At 53.4% G+C, this 21,975-nt stretch overlaps 2 protein-coding genes, 1 long non-coding RNA gene and 2 pseudogenes across 3 annotated transcripts in view; 3 read left to right on the plus strand and 2 right to left on the minus strand.

Moving 5' to 3' along the window:
* CYP2E1 (cytochrome P450 family 2 subfamily E member 1) overlaps positions 1-18,973 on the minus strand; it is a 55,107-nt gene extending 36,134 nt beyond the window's left edge. Inside the window, exon 1 of the mRNA XM_030831951.2 lies at positions 17,653-18,973. The gene's annotated coding sequence lies outside the window, so the exon portion shown is untranslated. The remainder of the gene's footprint in view (positions 1-17,652) is intronic.
* LOC132593650 (uncharacterized) lies at positions 3,909-7,430 on the minus strand. The gene is made up of 3 exons (XR_009559394.1): positions 6,672-7,430; positions 5,496-5,574; positions 3,909-4,695 (listed from the first exon to the last, which is right to left on the minus strand). It is a non-coding gene; the product is annotated as an uncharacterized lncRNA (long non-coding RNA).
* Positions 12,362-13,692, plus strand: LOC115839795 (olfactory receptor 6B9-like; annotated as a pseudogene).
* Positions 14,334-14,919, plus strand: LOC115839784 (ganglioside GM2 activator-like; annotated as a pseudogene).
* Positions 18,968-20,647, plus strand: SPRN (shadow of prion protein). Its single transcript, XM_030832189.2, has 2 exons — positions 18,968-19,218; positions 20,044-20,647. The coding sequence occupies exon 2, from the start codon at positions 20,060-20,062 to the stop codon at positions 20,504-20,506; it is 447 nt and encodes a 148-aa protein (XP_030688049.1). The 5' UTR covers positions 18,968-19,218; positions 20,044-20,059; the 3' UTR covers positions 20,507-20,647.
* Positions 20,648-21,975: the final 1,328 nt, after the last annotated feature.

A 21,975-nucleotide genomic window follows, 5' to 3' on the forward strand; every position in this document is an offset into this window, starting at 1 on the left:
CTCCAAATATTTGGAAACAGTACACTTCTAAATAACTTGTTAGTTAAATGAGAAATCAAGAGAAATAAGAAACTGTTTTTAATGAATATAAAAACACAACATATCAAAAATTGTGGGATTCTCCTAGAGCAGTACTCAGGGAAATTCATAGCATCAAACACCTATGTTAGAAAAGAAGAAAGACCTTAAATCAATGATATCAGCTTCCATATTAAGAAACTAGAAATATAATAATAAACTAAGCACAAAAATAAGCAGAATAAAGGAAATAATAAAGATCAGAGCAGAAATCAGTGAAATGGAGCACAGAAAAAAAAGAGAGAAAATCAATGAAAACAAATGCTGGTTCTTTGAGAGCATCAATAAAATTGATGATACGGGGATTTGCCACTTGTACAGACATTCAGGACCGACTGGCACAGACCTCAAAGGAGACTCCTGAGGGGGCTCTCTTCTGCCCCGCCAGCTCTGGCTGCTGTGCTCCTCCCCTGGTCCTGATCAACAGCACCTGTGTGGACCTGGAGAGGTGCTGTAGGCCTCAGGTTACTCTCAGTGAAGACCTGCTAGAGCAGACACAGGAACGCCTTTCAGGTAACTGCTGATTCTAAAAATATTTTCAGTCTTACAGCCCAGCACCCTTTCCTTCACCACCTGTGTTCTTCTACGCTGAGCGACGAATCACCAGCACCCTTTCCTTCACCACCTGTGTTCTTCTACGCTGAGCGACGAATCACCAGCACCCTTTCCTTCACCACCTACGTTCTTCTACGCTGAGCGACGAATCACCAGCACCCTTTCCTTCAACACCTGTGTTCTTCTACGCTGAGCGACGAATCACCAGCACCCTTTCCTTCACCACCTGTGTTCTTCTACGCTGAGCGACGAATCACCAGCACCCTTTCCTTCACCACCTACGTTCTTCTGCGCTGAGCGACGAATCACCAGCACCCTTTCCTTCACCACCTACGTTCTTCTACGCTGAGCGACGAATCACCAGCACCCTTTCCTTCACCACCTGTGTTCTTCTACGCTGAGCGACGAATCACCAGCACCCTTTCCTTCACCACCTGTGTTCTTCTACGCTGAGCGACGAATCACCAGCACCCTTTCCTTCACCACCTACGTTCTTCTGCGCTGAGCGACGAATCACCAGCACCCTTTCCTTCACCACCTACGTTCTTCTACGCTGAGCGACGAATCACCAGCACCCTTTCCTTCACCACCTACGTTCTTCTACGCTGAGCGACGAATCACCAGCACCCTTTCCTTCACCACCTACGTTCTTCTGCGCTGAGCGACGAATCACCAGCACCCTTTCCTTCACCACCTACGTTCTTCTGCGCTGAGCGACGAATCACCAGCACCCTTTCCTTCACCACCTACGTTCTTCTGCGCTGAGCGACGAATCACCAGCACCCTTTCCTTCACCACCTGTGTTCTTCTGCGCTGAGCGACGAATCACCAGCACCCTTTCCTTCACCACCTGCGTTCTTCTGCGCTGAGCGACGAATCACCAGCACCCTTTCCTTCACCACCTACGTTCTTCTGCGCTGAGCGACGAATCACCAGCACCCTTTCCTTCACCACCTGTGTTCTTCTGCGCTGAGCGACGAATCACCAGCACCCTTTCCTTCACCACCTGTGTTCTTCTACGCTGAGCGACGAATCACCAGCACCCTTTCCTTCACCACCTGTGTTCTTCTGCGCTGAGCGACGAATCACCAGCACCCTTTCCTTCACCACCTGTGTTCTTCTGCGCTGAGCGACGAATCACCAGCACCCTTTCCTTCACCACCTGTGTTCTTCTGCGCTGAGCGACGAATCACCAGCACCCTTTCCTTCACCACCTGTGTTCTTCTGCGCTGAGCGACGAATCACCAGCACCCTTTCCTTCACCACCTGCGTTCTTCTACGCTGAGCGACGAATCACCAGCACCCTTTCCTTCACCACCTACGTTCTTCTGCGCTGAGCGACGAATCACCAGCACCCTTTCCTTCACCACCTACGTTCTTCTGCGCTGAGCGACGAATCACCAGCACCCTTTCCTTCACCACCTACGTTCTTCTGCGCTGAGCGACGAATCACCAGCACCCTTTCCTTCACCACCTACGTTCTTCTGCGCTGAGCGACGAATCACCAGCACCCTTTCCTTCACCACCTACGTTCTTCTGCGCTGAGCGACGAATCACCAGCACCCTTTCCTTCACCACCTGTGTTCTTCTGCGCTGAGCGACGAATCACCAGCACCCTTTCCTTCACCACCTGCGTTCTTCTGCGCTGAGCGACGAATCACCAGCACCCTTTCCTTCACCACCTACGTTCTTCTGCGCTGAGCGACGAATCACCAGCACCCTTTCCTTCACCACCTGTGTTCTTCTGCGCTGAGCGACGAATCACCAGCACCCTTTCCTTCACCACCTGCGTTCTTCTGCGCTGAGCGACGAATCACCAGCACCCTTTCCTTCACCACCTACGTTCTTCTGCGCTGAGCGACGAATCACCAGCACCCTTTCCTTCACCACCTGCGTTCTTCTGCGCTGAGCGACGAATCACCAGCACCCTTTCCTTCACCACCTGCGTTCTTCTGCGCTGAGCGACGAATCACCAGCACCCTTTCCTTCACCACCTGCGTTCTTCTGCGCTGAGCGACGAATCACCAGCACCCTTTCCTTCACCACCTGCGTTCTTCTGCGCTGAGCGACGAATCACCAGCACCCTTTCCTTCACCACCTGCGTTCTTCTGCGCTGAGCGACGAATCACCAGCACCCTTTCCTTCACCACCTGTGTTCTTCTGCGCTGAGCGACGAATCACCAGCACCCTTTCCTTCACCACCTGTGTTCTTCTGCGCTGAGCGACGAATCACCAGCACCCTTTCCTTCACCACCTACGTTCTTCTGCGCTGAGCGACGAATCACCAGCACCCTTTCCTTCACCACCTACGTTCTTCTGCGCTGAGCGACGAATCACCAGCACCCTTTCCTTCACCACCTACGTTCTTCTGCGCTGAGCGACGAATCACCACAAACCTAGTGGCTCAAAACAACACACATTTCTTATCTCACGGTCTCTGTGGGACGCCGGCCTGAGCACAGCTGAGCTGGGTCCTGCTCGGGGCCCCAGGCTGCAGTCAGGTGGGCTGAGTTCTCATCTGAGGCTTGACCAGGGCCGGACCCTCAGGCAGAATTTGTCTCCCTGCAGCTGTGGGACTGAGGTCCCATTTTCTTTCTGGCTGCTCTCGGCCGGAGAGGCCACCGCCGTGCCCTGCCCTGGGGCCTTCCCACAGGCCTTCTCATGTTGGTGGCTTGCTTCTTCAGGACCAGCAGGGCCAAGCTCAGACAGCGTCTTACAGGACGTACCGTGGTTACAGGAGGGACAGCCCCCCACCTTTGCATGCTTACTGGTTCCCATCCACCCTCAGGGGCTTTCTGTTGTCCTCAAAATATTAGTAAAAATGGCCTGGAGATGAGCTGGGTTCACTCAACACCCTAGAGCTCCTTTGCCCAGACAACTGTTGGCCAAATTTATACCTAAGCCCTTCCTTCCACTGCTTAACCTCATAAAATTCCCTTTTCAAAAAATCTTTATGGGACTTCCCTGGCGGCACAGTGGTTAAGAATCCGCCTGCCAATGCAGAGGACACGGGTTCGAGCCCTGGTCCAGGAAGATCCCACATGCCATGAAGCAACAAAGCCCGTGCACCACAACTACTGAGCCCATGCACCTAGAGCCCGCGCCCTACAACAAGAGTAAGCCAGTGCAGTGAGAAGCCTGTGCACTGCAACGAAGAGTAGCCCCCGCTCACTGCAGCTAGAGAAAGCCCACATGCAGCAATGAAGACCCAATGCAGCCAAAAATTAATTAATTAATTTTTTAAAAATCTTTTTTCAAATTACAGAGGAGGGGAATGTAAGGTGAATTTTAACAAAAGTAAACCTTGTTTATTGATAATGATGAAGCTGATGTTACCAGGAAGAAATTTCCTACTATGTAAGTGCAGGGTGTAATGTTTTTCCTTAAAATGTTGACTTTAAAGAATGTTCCTTGCAATACAGGCAGCTAAGTCCAGATTTTATTTCTGACCACGGAGTAATTCCTGAGAAATACTTGGATTATATGCCTCAAATGGACAGGGACTGTGTCTCCTACTGCTGTATTTACACCTAGTATGGTGTACCTAGGACAAGAGCCGGGCCTCATTAAACACCTGGCAACTAGCTGGACAATAAAGTCCATGCTCTGGGGGGAGGGGAAGGTTCCTATCCACTCTCGGGATTGTGCAGCACGGGAACACAAGGCTACCCCAGGCCCCATCACCACACCACTGTCCCATTCTTCAAAATTAAGGTGCAAACACACTATTGTTAACTATAAGCACCATGTGTTCAGCAGAGCTCCAGAACGTACCTTGCATGACAGAAACTTTATACCCATTGAAACACAGCTCCCCTTTCCCCTCCCGCAGCTCCTGGCAGCCTCCATCCTCCTCTGTTTCTATGAGTTTGACTCTGTTGATGCCTCGTATATGTGGAGTCACGCAGCATTCATCCTTCTGTGCCTGGCTTATTTCACCGAGCATGTCTTCCAGGTTCATCCATATTGTCACATATAGCAGGATTTCCTTCTTTTTTAAGGCTGAATAATATTCCATTGTATGCACAGCAAAGAAAACCATCAACTAAATGAAAAGACAACCTAGTGAATGGGAGAAAAATATTTGCAAATGATATTAACCACTTTGGAAAACAGTATGGAGTTTCCTCAAAAAAATTAAAATTAGAACGACCATATGATTCAGAAATTCCACTCCTAAGTACATAGCCAAAGAAAGTGAAAACACCAATTCTAAAAAATACACACACCCCAATGTTCATAGCAGCATTATTTACAATAGCCTAGACATGGAAGCAACCTAAATGTCCATCGACAGATGAACGGATAAAGAAAATGTGGTACATATATACAATGGAATATTACTCAACCATAAAAAAGAATGAAATGATGCCATTTGCAGCGACATGGATGGACCTAGAGATGATCATTCTAAGTGAAGTAAGTCAGAAAGAGAAAGACAAATATCATATGTTATCAATTATACGTGGAATCTAAAAAAATGATACAAACTTGTTTACAAAACAGAAATAGACTCACAGACATAGAGAATAAACTTATAGTTACCAAAGAGTTTGGGATTAACAGATACACACTAGTATCTATAAAATACATAAACAACAAGGACCTACTGTATAGCACAGGGAACTGTATTCAATATATTGTAATAACCTATAATGGGAAAGAATCTGAAAAGGAATATATGTATGTATGTATGTATATGTATGTATAACTGAATCACTTTCTGGTGCAAGAGAATTGAAAACTGGTACTCAAGCAAATACTTGTACACGAAGGTCCGTAGCAGCACTACTCACATATTGCCAAAAGGTAGAAACAACCCTAAGAGATGGATAAAGAAAGAAAAGTTGCTATATACTTACAATGGAATATTATCCAGTCATAAAAAGGAATGAAGTGTTGATTCAGGCTGCAACATGGATGAAGCTTGAAAACATTAAGCTAAATGAAAGAAGCCAGACACAAAATGTTACATATCATATTGATGTCATTTGTATGAAATATCTAGGATAGGTAAATCCACAGACAGAAAGCAAATTGGCAGCTGACTGGTTCATTTTATGTTATGTGAATTTCACTTCAATTTTTAAAAAGGAAAAAGAAAAGAATGTCAAAAAAGAAGGAAATACTTAAAATATTTCCATGAATATATAGATGAACATTATTCTAACCTCAGAGTAGCCAAGAATGTCCTTTAAAAGCATGTGAATCAGGGACTTCCCTGATGGTGCAGTGGTTAAGAATCCGCCTGCCAGTGCAGGGGACACAGGTTCGATCCCTGATCCGGGAAGATCCCACATGCCGCAGAGCAACTCCGCCCATGCGCCACAACTACTGAGCCTGTGCTCTACAGCCCACGAGCCACAACTACTGAAGCCCATGAGCCTAGAGCCCATATGCTCCAAAACAAGAGAAGCCACCACAATGAGAAGCCCTCACAATGCAACGAAGACCCAACACAGCCAGAACTAAATTTAAAAAAATAAAATAAATTTATTAAAAAAAAAGAATGTGAATTGTAAAAAAAAATAAATATTGAAAATTTTGACTGTGTTAAAATTATGACCTTTAACACCTCACCAGAGAAGATATAGAGATGAAAAAGAAGCCTATGATAAGATGGTCAACAAAATTTACTAGAAAATTGCAAATCAAAATAAGCAGGGATGGGCTTCCCTGGTGGCGCAGTGGTTGAGAGTCCGCCTGCCGATGCAGGGGACACGGGTTCGTGCCCCGGTCCGGGAAGATCCCACATGCCGCGGAGTGGCTGGGCCCGTGAGCCATGGCCGCTGAGCCTGCGCGTCCGGAGCCTGTGCTCCGCAACGGGAGAGGCCACAACAGTGAGGGGCCCGCGTATCGCAAAAAAAAAAAAAAAAAAGCAGGGATTTCCCTGGCGGTCCAGTGGTTAAGACTCCGCGCTTCCGCTGCAGGGGGCACGGGTTCGATCCCTGGTCAGGAAACTAAGATCCCACATGCCCCACAGCACAGCCAAATAAATAAATAAATAAATTTTTTAAAAAGGAGATACCACTACTCACCTATAAGAACAGCTAGAATCCAAAAGCCTGACAATGCACAATGCTGGCAAGGATGTGGAGCAAAAGGACTCTGCTTCGTTGCTGGCGGGAAAGCAAATGAAAAAGCCACTGTGGAAGATAGTTAGGCAGCTTCCTAACAGCTAAATGTAGTCTTGCCATGTGATCTAGCGGTCACACTCCTAGGTATTTGCCCAACTGATCTGAAAATTTATGCCCACGAAAAAACCCGCATGCCAGTGTTTACAGCAGCTTTACCCATAACCACCCAAAACTGGGAGCAACCAAGATGCCCTTCAATAGGTGAGCAAATAATAAACAGTGGTCCACTTAGTGCTAATTCCATCCAGTGGAATGTCATTTAGCACTAAAAAGGAACGAGCGATCGAGCCACGAAAAGACATGGCTGAATCTTAAAGGTACATTGCTAACTGAACGACACCAGTCTGAAGAGGCTACACACCGTGTGAGTCCAATTTTATAACATTCTGGAAAAGGCAAAGCTGTGGAGACAGTAAAGGTCAGTAAGTGCCAAAGGGCCAGGGGGAGGAGAGAGGGTTTAACAGGTGAGGTTCAGAGGATTTTAAGGCAGCGAAACTCTTCTGTGATAGTGTAATGGTGGATACATGATATTGATACTTGTTAAAACCCACAGAACTCTACTGTACAAAACGTGAACTTCAATGTAAATAAACTTTAAAAAAAATCATTTAGGAGGCTCGGGGACTCTAGATGGAATGCAGAAGGTGGCAAACAATTGAACTGTATAAGGAATGCAAGAAAAACCTCACTGCAGGACGGGGGGTGTAAAGGTGCTAGTCTAAGTAACCGTGGAAATGAGTGGAGTCTGTAAGACCAATGGCAGGAGAAACTACACAGCACTGTGCTCTAGTTGACAAAGACTTTTCCTAACAGAGTACAGGTTAACAATTCTACCACCACTTTGCATGTAATTGGAATGTAACTGGAATTGGACAATTAAGTTAATGGATGATGGGCAGTGGGAGCCAGGGGTTTCACTGTCGGAGTGGACATCTACAGATAAGCACAGCACGGAGGATGGAATGGTCCATGTGGTGACGGATCAGAGCTGGAGACATCAGCAAGGTCTCCCGTTTGGCTTAGCACAGATACAGGTGTTACGTACAGAAGTACGTGCGGAAGTGTGTGCACACAGGTTACTGTGCACACAGGTCTCCTTGCTCCGTCAGGCAGGGGGGCCTAGAGATAACAGTATCCTAGTAGCGACAGGCACTGCTGGCACCCAGAGGTTGCTTTCTTTTTTTTTTTTTTTGGCCATGCCTCGTGGCACAAGAGATCTTAATTCCCTGACCAGGGATCGAACCTGTGCCCCCTGCAGTGGCAGCTCGGAGTGCTGACCACTGGACCACCAGGGAAGTCCCCAGAGGTTGGTTTCTAATATCACCGTATAATAAAAGGTACCAGGGCTCCTTGGGAAAATGGCTGATTCCAGGTATAGCAGGAAACGTGCAGGATGAGCCTGGGGCATCTCAGCACCAGAAAGTAAGTATTCAAAAGAAAAGCCAAAATGATGGGGCGTGTCCAAGGGGCCCAGGAATCATCTGAGAGCTCCCAGTGACAAAAGCTGGGATGGTTCGAGCAACAAAATAATTAGAATAGCATCAGGTTATAACCCAAAGTATGAAATAAAATCCATGGGTCTGTACTGATAGAAAGGACTGATTGGATAAATAAAGAAATGAGGAGAAAAGACAATCTTCCATGCAAAAGAACTGCAAGTGATTTAGGTCTATATTCCTTTCTCAAGGAGGGAGAGCGTGACCGCCCCCCGCCCCCACACTCCTTAAGTGTGGGCTGATGTAATCATCTCCTTCCAGAGAGGACAGTGTGGAAGGCTGGTGGGTAACCTGACAGGAGAGATGACACACGGCCTCAGCCAGGTGATCAAGGTCAGCACCAGCACTGACGATCCTTGTTGACAGTATGGACCTCTATGGACCTCTGATACGACATGATGAGAAGGACACTTTATCTCTGTAGTCTTCCCCCCAAAGATCCTTAACCCCAGTCTAATCATGAGAAAAACATGAGACAAACCCTAATTTGGGGACATCCTATAAAAGAGATAACCCAAACTCCTCAAAACTGTCAAAAAAGAGAAAAGTATGAGAAGCTCACAGCCAAGAGGAACCTAAGGAAGCATGACAACTCAATGTAAAGTTGTGTTCTGGACGGGACCCTGGGGCAGGAAAAGAACATTGGGTAAAAACTAAGGCAATCCACCTGAAGTAGGGACTTTAGTTGGTAATAATGTATCAATATTGGTTCATGAATTGTAACAAACATACCCCACACTAATGTAAGATATTAGCATTAGGGGAGATTGGTATGCGGTATACGGGAACTGTCTGCACTAAATTTGCAACTTTTCTGCAAATCTAAAACTGTTCTAAAGTAACTGAAAAATTAAGAACTCTGTTCATCAAAAGACATCTTAAAGGAACTGAGAAAAGCTATAACCTGGGGAAAGATATTTGCAAAACATGGTAAAAATTAAAAAACACTAATGAAGTGAATCAAAGATGAACCAAAAAATGAAGAGATAGACCATGTTCATGTATGGGAAGATTCAATATTGTAAAGATGTTAATTCTCCCCAAACTGATCTAGATTCAATGCAATTCCAATAAAAATTACAACAGAATTTTTTTATAGAAATCAAGTAGCTGAATCTAAAATTTATGGAAAAGCTAAGGAACTAAAAGAGCCAAAGCTACTTTGAAGAACGAGAACAGTCAGAGCGCTCGCACCAGCTGCTTCAAGCCTGTAAAGCTGCCGTAATCGAGGCAGTGCGGCGTCAGAGAGGACGAGCTGAGGGACAAATGGAACCGAACAGGATCCAGAAATAGACCCATGAACACAGATCACTTCCCAATACAGGCCCATATTCTAGAGCATTAAATAAATCTCAAACTCTAAAAGATGCAAAATTATGCAAAGGATGTGCTCTGATTACAATGAAATTAAAATATCTGGAGAAATATCTCCAGAAAATTTCCACATATTTGGAAATTAAATAACACTCTTCCAGACAACCATGGTCTATCTATATAATGGAACGGGCACAGACACCCTGGACATGCCTCAAAAACATGCTGACAGAAGCCAGAGACAAAAGAGGGGATATTGGGTGGTTCCGTTTCTCTTACATTCTAGAAAGAAACAGAATTAATCTATGAAGAAAAGAATCAGAACAGTGGCTGCCTCGAAGTGGGGGATTAAGGGTTGACTGGGAAGGAGCATGCTTGTGGGGTATCTTGATGAGGTGCGGGTTCCATGCGTGTGTGCATTCGTCAAAACTCATCAAACTTAACACTTAAGGTCTGTGCACTTCACTGTGTAAATTACACCTCAATAAAGAAATTTAGAAAAGGATATAAAGAGAACTCCTGCAAATCAATAAGTAAAAGGTGGCACCATGGAGAGAAATGGGCAAAAGACACACACACACACACACACACACACTCACACACACAGGCATCTCACAGAAGCAGAAACACTCACTGACACTAACCATAGCAAGAGAAGCAGCGAAAGACGATTCACAGTGAGATGTTATTTTTAGCCTCCAAATTGGCAAATATTAGGAAATCCACCAACACCATCTGTTGTAGAGGATGTAGTTCAATGGTAGGAGTGTAATCCCTACAGCCACTTTGAGGAAAGAACTTGGCATTTTCTTGCAGCTGCATGTGAAGTTCAGCCCCAGCACCCCCATTCATAGGGGCGGCTGCAAGAGAAACCCTGGCGCCCCGCACTCAGGAGCTGCGCACGAAGAGCAAATGCACAGATCGCGAGGCAGACACGATAGAATGTTACTGCGCAGGCGTCAGAATGAGCGCAGCACAGCTGCCACGAAGAGTGAGAACCTTCGCAACAAAAAAAGCAAGACCCAGAAGACAGCATGTAGCATGATACCCTTTGTTATGACGTTTGAGTACGAGCAAAACTAAGCAATGTGTTATCTATAATTAAAATGCTTTAGGCAGCAGGGGAACCCCCGTGAGTGGTCCCTCTGAGAGGGAAGGAGGGGTGGCAGAGGGGAGGAACTAAGGTCACTTATTAGCCACTGTGTAGGTCTTGAGTGGAGAGCCGGTTTACAAGAGTCCCTTACCTTATTTTATACCAACGAATAAATAAATGCTCTGCATGGAGAGGAAATAAAACGATTGCTATAGGGTAGCAGCCCCTCCCCTTTGGACCTCAGGGAAGGGCCTTGAGACTGGGAGCCAGTCTCAGGCGTCACCAGGGCCAGGACACCTGGAGGGCAGGTGACAGGCCGGGCTCTATTTGTCCCACCCCTTACATCATATTCCCCCCTCACAGTCCCTCCGTGGACCCTGCAAATTGCTCTGAGTCCCGCTGGTGAGAATGCCAATTATCATCCTCCAGAAGACAGGGCTGGGGGGGGGGGGGCAAAGCCTCTAATGAGCCCCAGAAAAGCCACCTGGGCCCTGAGGCAGCAGGACCCAATGAGATGCGGCACTTCCCCTAGACCCTCCCTGGAGACCTTCTGCGAGGGGAGGGGTGGGGTAGGTTGGCAGTGACCTTGGTCTTGAGGCAAAGGGTCTGGGGGTGCTACGAGGGCAGCACCTTCTGGGTGCCCCCAACACCTGCCACCAAGTTGCACGGCATAGACAGCAGGGCACGGGCTCCTGGAGCCCCCAGCCCTGATGTCCCATGTCCAAGCTGGCCCACCAACCCCGGTTCTGCAGCCCCTTCTCAGGCCCAGCCTCTTCTGCGGCATCGCCGACGGGTCTCACATCGCCAGGGACTGGGACACAGTCCTCAGTCCCCTCTGCACCCCCCACCAGCTCTGAGCCCTCCTGCAGCCCCTTCCCAGGGGGCTGGGCACTGGGCGCCATCAGTGGGGGTCTCCAAGCCCCTTCGAGGTGAGCCAGGAGCGGCCACCAGCTCAGCCCCGGCCCAGGGAAGGTCAATGTAGAAGAAACCGGCTGAGGGTCGCCCAAGAAGTACACTTGCCGGCGGGAATCACCCTCCCCCTCCAGCGCGCCCCCGGTCCTGCTGGACAGACCCCAACCTCGCAGAGCGGGGGAGGGGTTGAAGAGGAGCTGAGGCCCCAGGAGCCCCTCACCCACCAGTGGGGAGCACTGCCCGGCTCCGCCCAAGCCCGCCCACCTCCCTGCCACTCGCCCATCCGTCAGACACCCAACTCCTGGGCGTCCTGGCACGAAAGTTCCAAACTGCGAGGCCCTTGAAAGGCTCTGAGTGGACCGATTCCACCATCCCCCAAAGGCCACTTTGATGCTCAGAAAACACAGGATAAAGACCTCAGGTCGGTTCACGGAGAGTCATGTGGGGACACCAAAAGTGGGGATCAACCCTCCCACCCCCTCCCCCCAAACCCCCTCCCCCACACCCCTCCCCACACACCCCCAGCCCTGCAAACCCCTGGCCCAGGTTTTGCTCACCCCTGGAGAGCCGGCTGGCCATCTGATGGAAGTGGTGTCCTTCCTGAGGCCTGAGGGGCCCTGGCCAGAGAGCAGCACAGAGCAGCAGTCCCTGAGGGCCCACGTGGAGGAGGCCAGGGAAGTGCCCAGACACACAGCCTAAGACGGCACACCAGGCAGGCAGAATGGGTCTTCTCTCCTGCTATGTGTACACATACACCTGTGTGTGAGTGTGTGTGCATGTACCTGGGGGTGTGTGCAGGAGTGCACCTGTGTGTGTGTGTGTGTGTGTGTGTGTGTGTGCACGGGCACACACACTCCCATGCCTGTCCGTGTACCTGGTGCTGGGACAGGGAACAGTACGCACCTGAGAGCACCCACATGAGTGTGGAGGTAAGAGGTGTATCTGCGCGCAGCGGTGTGCAGGCACCGAGGCCCCCTTGCCAGGTGTTAGCTCAGGGCGAGGTGCGTGCTGGGCTGAGAGGGGGTCAGTGCTGCAGCGGCTTTGAGAAGGGTTACAGTGCCCCATGCAGCTCTCACGGCCCGGCCCCCTGCCCAGCACACATCACACCTGCATCTTTCTGCTGTCCAGGGTACTCAGAAGTGACCCCCCCTGCCAGGGAGGGCTATGAGAAACTCCACCAACTCCACTGAGACCTTGGTGACAGATGTCATCCTGCTGGGCTTCCCTGGGCTGTGCCACCTTCAGGGGCCACTGCTCGGGTCATTCTTCACGATCTACATGGTGACTGTCCTGGAGAACCTGGCCATCGTGGTGACCATCAGAGCCAGCCAGCCACTGCACACACCCGTGTCCTACTTCTGGGCCAACCTGTCGGTGCTGGAGACCCTCTACACCTCGGTCACTGTCCCCAAGCTGCGGGCTGCCCTCCTGGCCTCGGCGAGGACCGTCTCCTTCTCAGGCTGCCTCACCAGCTGCTCCTCTTCCTCTGCCTTGGCTTCCCTGAGTGCTTCCTCCTGGCCACCATGGCCTGTGACCGGTTCCTGGCCATCTGTCGCCTGCTGCGCTAGCCGGCCATCACGGACTCGAGGCTCTGCTGAGTCTAGCCCTCAGCGCCTGGCTGGGTGGCTTCCTGGTCTCCTTTGTGTCCATGGCTCTCACCTCCGGCCTCAGGCTCTGTGGCCCCAACGTCCTCAACCACTTCTTCTGTGACATCTCACCCCTGCTGCGGCTCTGCTGCTCCGGCACCATCACCATCGAAGTGCTGGACTTCGTGGCAGCCCTGGCTGTGCTCGCGACCTTCCTGCCAGTGACCGTGGTCTCCTATGCCCACATCGTGGCCACAGTGCTGAGCATTCCAGGAGGCTCCGGCCACCACAAGGCCTTCTCCACCTGTGCTTCCCACCTGGCGCTGGTGGCCGTCTTCTACACCACCACCATCTTCACGCACACCTGGCCTCACGCCGTCAGCTCCTTCGACTTCAACAAGCTGGTGTTCAGGGTCTACTTGGTTGTGACCCCACGGCTCAACCCCAACATCTACTGCCTGCCGAACCACGACATCAGCGAGGCCCTGGCCAAACCCCACCAGGCCCCTGGCCCCTCCTAGCACCAGCTGCAGGGGGAGGAACTTCAAATCCGTCCCCCGGCATCTGCTCACAGCCACCAGCCCACACCAGGCAGGCCATGGCTCTCTCCCAGTGCAGCCAGCAAGCTCCTCTCTTCCCCCCTCACCCTGAGACGGGAGCACAGTGGGAGCTGCCGAAACTCCGAAGGCTCCAGCTGCCTCTCACAGGGAGCTTCAGCACCCGATCAGGGGACAGCTCCTCAGCCCAGGACGAGCTCACTCCGAGCTCCCGGGAAGGTCCCCCGCCACCTTCACTCCCCCGACCACCTGTGACCTGGTCAATCTCTGGCTTTCCCCCACGCCTGGAAGCTTTCAAGATCTTCTTGTTGTGTTTGGTGTCCAGGGTATGCTTGTGTGTGTGTGTGCGTGTGTAGTTATCATGCTTGGAGTTTGTCACGCTTCTAGAATTCGAGACTTGCTTTCTCTCGTCAGCCTTGGAAAGTTATCAGCCATTACCTCCTTAAACACTGCATCTGCCTTATTCTTCCTTCCTCTCCTTTTGGTTTCAGAAGTGCGTGTATGTTGGAACGCACAGCTTTGCATAACCAATACGGGCAGGCATTTAAAGGCGTTGTCACCTCCACAGAACTTGTAGTTAACCCGGTGAGGACCCACCCTCTGTGATGAACGCCCTGATGCAGGCCCCATTCCCCATCTCCCTGGGCTTGCTTCTCGCCGGCCCAGCAGCTCCTGCACACATCCTCTCGAAGGCTCTCCAGGCTCGGTGGCGTTTCCTGGGGTAACTGCGATGAGGGGAAGCACCCTGCGGTGGTCAACAGCCTGACTGTGGAACCTGACCCCACTGTCATTCCCAGGAACGTGACCATCAATGCTGCGGTCAGGACCACTGTGGGCCTCAAAGATCCTCTGAAAGTGGTATTAGCTCCGGAGAACGAAGTGGCTGGCTTTTGGGTCAAAGTCCCAGGCGTGGAGCAACTTGGTAGCTGCGCCTACGAGAACTTCCGTAGTGTGCTTGAAGTGTTAACTCCCCTTGAGAATCCCTGTCCAGAACCCCTGCACACCTGTGGGCTTCCCTGTCACTGTCCCTTCAAAGAAGGCACCTACTCACTGCCCAAGTCTAACTTCTTCCTGCCTGCCCTGCAGTTGCCCAGCTGGCTCAGCAGCGGGAACTACCCGTCGGAGATCATCCTGAGCAACGGGAAGCGTCTGGGCTGTGTCAGAGTCTCCGCCTCCCTAAAGGGCAAGTAAGGTGGCACTTGTCGCGGCAGAATGAAGGGGTGTGAGGAAGGCATCTTCTCCCTCTGTCCTACGTTGGCCAAGGCCAGATTCTACTCTCTGTCCTTTCTACAATGATGACACCCCCGCTGCAAGTCATTTTATGCCACCTACAAAACCGTTAGGCGTGGGCCAGCAGCCCTAACCGAAGCGAGGATGAGCCTGGTGGGTTTTGACAGCCCAGGACGTCTACTGGGCTGGCCCCTGCATTTTCCTCCTCACCCCCGTGGCTTTCTCTCTAAGAACTAAACTCATTTTCTAAACAGTCAAGGAAGGGCGCTAACGTGTTTTGTGACCCCCTGTTCAGACTGACCCAGTCTTGGTCTCCTGAAGTACCTTTATGACTTCTCTCATTGATTTTGTGTGTGTGTCACCGACCTAAAAGCAGAGTGAGAGTACTAACAGTTTTCATTTTACTCCCACCCCCTCTTACAATGAAGGGTCTGAAGGAGTCGATCTCAGTCTGCTCCTCCATTAACTTCTATGATTTAGTGTTCTTTTCTAGACTTGCCCAGCTAACAGTGGGGCACAGTGTATCCTGGAGAGGCTCGGCATGTGATGGGAGAGATATCTGAGAATGCTCTATGTGTTTAAGATGTCTGCGAACTCAGGTGCCTTCAGGGCAAAGCGCAAGACATCAGTGGACCACGCAGAACATCACATTGTTTCCGGGCACATCTTCCATCCTTTCCTTCGTATAACATAACCGATCCGAGGCAGCTGCTGCCCAGTCTCGAGCTGGGGGTATAATCAGGGATGAGGGGACTGGGGTGAGCTGGAAAGGGCACATCCGGTCCGTAGGGACAGCTGCTGTCTAGCTCTAGCCAGTAAGCACCACAGGAGGATGCAGGCTTCGTCAGCTCTGCCTGGTCGTTGGCTCCCCAGCTGCGGGGGGTGGTAAGCAGTCGAACTGCAGAGCCTGTGGCTTCTCCAGCGCATGGCTGTCTCCTGGTCTCAGGCCGGACTTTACTCTGATCGACAGAAGTGGTGAGAGTAGGAAGCTTTTCTTGTTCTATTTTTTAAGGGAACACATTTAAAGGCTCTCCACTAAGTATGATGTCTGCTGAGGGTTTTTTTGAAATACAGCCTTAATCGGGTTAAAAAATTCATTTCAACGACTAGTTTTCTTGGCATGTGTCCCCACCAGTGAGTGTTGATGGAAATCAAACGCTTGACAATGGCGATCGTATGACAACATGCAAATGCACCAAATCAACATGTTGGACACGTTACATTTACAACATGTTACATGTCGTGTGTATTTCAATTTAAAAAATAACATTTAAAAATTAAGAAATGGCTCTCTTCTGCTCAGGCCCACGGCATGTCTTCATCCTGCCAGGAAGCTCCGTAGCCACTGACAAGACCAGAAGTGGCCTGATAAACGGTACAAGAAAGCAGAGCCCAGAGGGCCAGCCCTTACGGAGGCGCTTCTCACGCAAAGGGAACTGTGCTCAGAACAGTAGGGGTTGGAGCCAAACAGCCAAATTCTGCCGTAGGGAAGTGTGTCAGGCTTCAGTTAATGAAGGATGGCCCCCAAGTCCCAGCCTTTGCACCCAGTGATGGTTGTTTGAACTTTACGGAGGAAAATGATGAAGTTCTGGTTGCTGGATTTGGTCGCAAAGGTCATGCTGTTGGTGACATTCCTGGAGTCGTCTTGTAGGTTGTCAAAGTAGCCAATGTCTCTCTTTTGGCCTTAACGCAAAGGTTAGAAGAAAGGACCAATATCGTAAGTTTTGATGGTGACGGCACGATAGTAATACATTTTCACATGCAAAAAACGCCCCAAAAAACAAACAAAAAAAAATTAAGAAATGAAATGCTTTGTATTCTCCTTCTGAGAAAATCATGAGCGTTCTTCTCCCTTGGTGCAGCAGTGAGTGAAGCACGTCCGCATACTTGACGATGTTGAAAGCACCTGGACCTGAGTGGTGCGACCTGCTTCCTATGTACTCTTGGGCTCAGTGGCTAACATTTTATTTAGATTTTTCATGTTGATATTTAAACATAAAATAGTCTAAATTTTTTTCTGTGCTTCCCTTACATATTTTAAGAGAAAAGGTTTAGGGTCTCGAAAAGGGTTAATTAAGCCTCAGCCCGTGGCTCCTCCTACGTGGTGCCCTTCGTTCTTCTCTCTCCTCCGAACAACTATCTGTCAGACTCAGAGCCCAAAACCGTGCCCTTTCTCTCATATTTGCTATCGTTTGCTGCTCATGCAGAGAAATTTCCTTACCTTTATAATTCAATTCTCCTGGTTGTTTCTCAGAGGTTCGTTCTTAGCCGCGACCTTTGTCACAGCATCCTGTTCTTATATAAATAGTATCCCCCCAGCTTTTCTGAGCCTATGAGTTGGAATATTTTTTGTTTGTTTCTTAGGTTTTCTTCTAATTCCTCAAACTTCTTGAGCCTTTTTTTTCACCCCATTTCTTTACCTTGGCCTTTCTCTGTTGTGTTGCAGACTTTCTGTCTTTGGATGCCTGATAAACGCTGTTTGCTGTTCACACTTTAAAGCAAAGCAGTGGGAAGGCTACCTGGAAGCTCCCTGTGCTCGGCAGGACCCTTGAGAATGAGGGGGCAGGGATGGGCCATCGGGCTGGGGACCCTCTAAGTGCAGGTGACGGAAAGCACTCATCCAGAGAAGGTCCACGGCGTCAGCTGTGGCGCTGCCTGACCCGGGAGGTCGAGGGGGCACAGGGCCCGACTCACCTGCCCTCGGGCTCCATGTGAAGGCTCCACGAGGGTGACAGGTCCTCGCATGCAACGGCTCCAGGCACAGCCTCCCGCGGAAGGAGAGCGGCCTCTCTCAGCAGCTCAGACCACGGCCAGGGGCCTTACACTGGGAAGCAGGTCCACGTGGCCAGGAAGAGCCACAGGGCATGCCACATCCCCTCACAAGACCAGGGGAGGGGGCAGTCACAGTCAGACCCCCATGGGCCGAACGTAAGAGAGGGCTGGCTCCCCAGGGCACACACAAGGATGCTTCGACCGGAACAGGGAAAGGACGCCGAGAGGCCAAAGCGGCAGCTGTCCCCAGCAGGCCCCACACCGCGCCGGGGCTTCCAGGTGCTTCCTGATACCGTCAGAGAAACGCCCTTGTTTCCTTGGGGTGAGCAACACGCTGGGGGCCGTTCTGTGCGTGGGACCGGGGGTGGGGGGGGCTCAACCAGAGAATGCAAACCTTGGACGAACCCCCATTTCTGTCCCTACCCCTCCTGCCATCCATCACCACAGCAGCCCAGTCCCTGAGGCTGGGCGGGAGGCTCTCTACTTGGCCGCTGCCCCTCTGGCCCAGGTGGCATTTGAAACCCACAGGCCCTGAGATTGCCCAGGAGAACGTGTGGAGCAGCGGTGCTGAGCCTCCAGGGACCACGAGGGTCTGATGGAAGCTGAGAGATCGAATCACATAACAACCCTCTGAAGTTCAGGAGGTCCCTGTGCCCACCTCTGACACCATCAAGAGGGCCTGGTGTCCCCAGGTGGAGTGGCTGGGGTGAAGGCCTAGAGTCAGTGGGTGGAGGGGAAGAGATTCCAGAGGACAAACCAGCCTTGGGAAGCAAGACAGCACCATTTCAGACGTGGCCCCAGAGTCCAATCCGGCCAGGACCGGGGAGGCCCGCTGGCTTGAGCAGTCGGGTTACCGGTGGCGGGGCTACCTGAGGACCCCCGGAGGAGCCTGAACAGTGGGCACTAAAGGGCGGGAGGAGGGGGGCCCACGAGGGGGTGCTGCTCTGGGACTCGGACACCATGGGGCCCTGGAGAGCCGTCCTCCCCTCTCTGTGCACCGCGGTCAGGAGCTCAGGGTCCGACGTCGCATTCTTTGGTCCCTGTGTCTGGGACACACCCACCCCGGGAAGGATGGAAATGAGGAACGGGAGAGGGTGGGGTGGGAGAGGTTAGGGTTTGGGGCGGGTGGAGTGGGATGGACTGTGGGAAGGTGGCGGTGTGCGCACCGGGTGCTGAAGACAGCGGGGGAGAGGGTCCTGTCGAGAGACAGGACCCGGGGGGGGGGGTGCGGGGGGGCCGCTAGGACGGGGTGCTGCGCCTCGGAGCGCCTGCCTTTATCTCCTCCCTTCCGTCTCCCGGGGGATGCGCCTCCGCGTCTGCCCACCCCCAAGCCTAGGGCGGATGCCTCACGCAAAAGCCAGGCTCCGCGGTCGGCGCTTTGGCGGTCGGCGCTCGGCGCTCCGTGCAGTCTCCGCCGCAGCTCCGTCCTTCCCGCTCGGCAGCGGTCCCTGGAGCGGCCGCCGCGGTTCCGAGCGAGGCCCGTGGCTGGTAAGGCCGGGCGGCGGAATGTGGGCGCGCACCGGGAGGCTGGGGCTGGCGCCCGCCGGGCTAGAAATGAAGACGCAGCGAGGGGCCGACAGGGCCCGGGCGGAGGGTGGAGCCTCCGGCAGGTGGTCGCATCCCGGTCCCCCGGCCCAGCAGCTGAGCCAGGCGGTGGGGGCGGGGGGGGGGGGGAGCGCGAGGCAGAAGCGGGCGGGAGGCGACCCTAAGCTGGGCCCGGGCCTGCGGCGGCGGGGCGGGGTCCGCACAGGGTGACGAGCCCGCGAGGCCCGAACCGGCTCTGGCCCCGCGCAGCCCCGGAAGGGGTGGGAGGGCCGGGTCGAGTCTCACCGTTGGTCCCTTCTCCAGACCCCGATCTGGTTCCTTGGGGACCCTCGGTCCCTGAGACCCCAGGGTGGCCTCTGGTCCTGCCGAGCCCTGGAGACCGGAGTCGGTCCTTCCAGAGCAGCCCAGAATACGGGGCCCCCTCCCCAGGCCTGAGCGCCCCCCGCCCACCGGAGGGTGCTCACCAGCGCCCATTCTTTGCCCCTACTCCACCACCCCCCCCAAGCACAGAATAACCCGCAGGTGCTGAACCCTCTCACCCCCTGCTGCCCCTTCCCAGTTACTGAACAAGAGCCCACGCCCTCCCCAAGCCTGAGTCCCTAATCCTCAGGCATTACAACCTCCTCCTCTTAGCCCACGCCAGCCTGGTCCGGTAGTGCTCCAAGGTGCTGGGGCCCCATGTACCACCAAATGCTGAGCCCCTGTCCCCAGGCCCCGGGCGCCCTGGGCCTCGCAGAAGCTGAGGTCCCTTCCTCCATCCTCCCGCAGGTTTTGCTCCACGAAGATGAACTGGACTGCCGCCGCGTGCTGGGCTCTGCTGCTAGCGGCCACCTTCCTCTGCGACAGCGGCGCGGCCAAGGGCGGCCGTGGCGGGGCTCGCGGCAGCGCCCGGGGCGGGCTGCGCGGGGGCGCGCGCGGGGCCTCGAGGGTGCGCGTGAGGCCTGCGCCCCGCTACGCCGGCTCCTCGCTGCGCGTGGCCGCGGGAGCGGCGGCGGGGGCAGCGGCGGGGGCAGCCGCGGGCCTGGCGGCGGGCTCGAGCTGGAGGAGGGCCGCGGGGCCCGGGGAGCATGGCCCAGACGACGACGAGGACGGCGCACCCGGCGGCAACGGAACGAACCGAAGCGTCTACAGCTACCGGGCGTGGACTTCGGGCGCGGGGCCCATGGGCGACCCTCACCTCTGCCTGCTGCTGGGCGGTGCCCTGGGCGCCCTGGGGCTGCTGCGGACCTAGGCCGGGCTGGGCTCGGGGGCCAGATCTGCCCCCAGCCCGCGCCTGCCCCGCGAGCCACCACAGAGGCTGCCCAGCACTGAGCGCCCCTTGCCTCCACTGCCCAAGGCCTCTGAGCCCAGAGGAGCTGCGTGGCCAACTCCCGACAGTCCAGCAGCCTCTCCTCCTATGACCCAGAGGCACCTCCTGTTCCCCCTCCTGCCCGATCCCCTCCCCAGCCTCCGCACCTCCCACCCTACCAGGGGACCAGTGGCCCCTCAGCTCCAGGATGCCCTGCCTGCCACTTGGAGGTTAGGGTACCCCCCCAGCCAGAAAGGCAGGTGTCCTGAGGTTCCTGCATCATCCTGGCCAGCTGCCCACCACTCTACAAGCTGTTCAGGCCACTCTAGCTCCCCTGACCCCACCTGGACACTTGAGAGGTGTGGACGGTGCTGACCACCAGGCAGAGAGGTGGGCCCTCAGGCTGGGCTGGTTCGGCCACACCCCTGAGGACGTGGTGGCATCCCCCCCAGAAACAGCCCCAGTGGGCCCAAGGACTTGAGGATTTGGGGGAGAGGAGAGGTTTCCCTCGCAGGCTGTAGTGTGCTGCCTTCCAGAAAGGAAGGGGGCCACATCTGTGGATTAGTGAGCCCAGACGTGGCCCCGTGGTTCTCCAGACGGCTCCCAGGATACCCTCGCCCACAGGAACTGCCCACGCCTTGCCCCTGCCCTTGGGCCCAGGGCCCGTGCCCGTGTCCCCCCACGGGCAGACGCTTTGCGAGACCCGTCGCCAGGGGCTCCCTTAAAGCCACTTTGCTCTGACTTGAAACAGCTCTTCTTGGACCTATTTTGGAAGAAAAAGAAAATCTGTTTAAACTTCAAGAGTTTTCCATTTGCTCTGAGCTCCAGGTCCACGTTCCAGGATAAGAGCCCCGCCTGTACTCGGGGACGGCAGCTGTGGCAGGCAGCCCCTCGGAAGCTGAGGGCGAGGTGGACCGGAGGGGCCGGGGCTCCAGTCAGACCCACGGCCGGCATGGCCACAAGGCAGGGCCCGGTGCCCAGCAAGTGCCACCAGATGTGAGGGCACCTGTCCAGCAGAAGAAAGCCCAGAAGCTGAGCTTCCTCCACACCCCGAGGGCTGTCAGAGCGAGGCCAGAGCGGCTTCTGAAGAAACCACAGGGCGCGTCCTGACAAGGGTTTGCGGCTGGCACTCAACACCCGTGCGGAAGGCCAGCCCTTCACCTCTCAGGTGCCTTTCCCTCAAGCCGCCAGCCTGGTCCACTGGCCGTGAGCTCAGCCTGGGGCCCCAGCTCTTTCACATGTCCTGTGGCTTGAATAGCCTCTTGTCCCTCAGAAGGACGGCTCCGGGGTCTGGCTTCCGGCTCAGGCTCTCCTGTGCTCAGCAGGAGCCTCCCCGGCAGGGCTGCCTCCAGAATCTGCCCTCGCCTGCCCCTGGGCTGCAGGGCCTTTGGACTCAGCTGATGGACGCCAGT

This window comes from Globicephala melas, chromosome 16, assembly GCF_963455315.2.
Source record: "Globicephala melas chromosome 16, mGloMel1.2, whole genome shotgun sequence".
NCBI lineage: Eukaryota > Metazoa > Chordata > Mammalia > Artiodactyla > Delphinidae > Globicephala > Globicephala melas.

Excerpts from the sequence above, each read along its gene's own strand:
- SPRN (XM_030832189.2), top strand. The coding sequence starts at position 20,060 with ATGAACTGGACTGCCGCCGCGTGCTGGGCTCTGCTGCTAGCGGCCACC.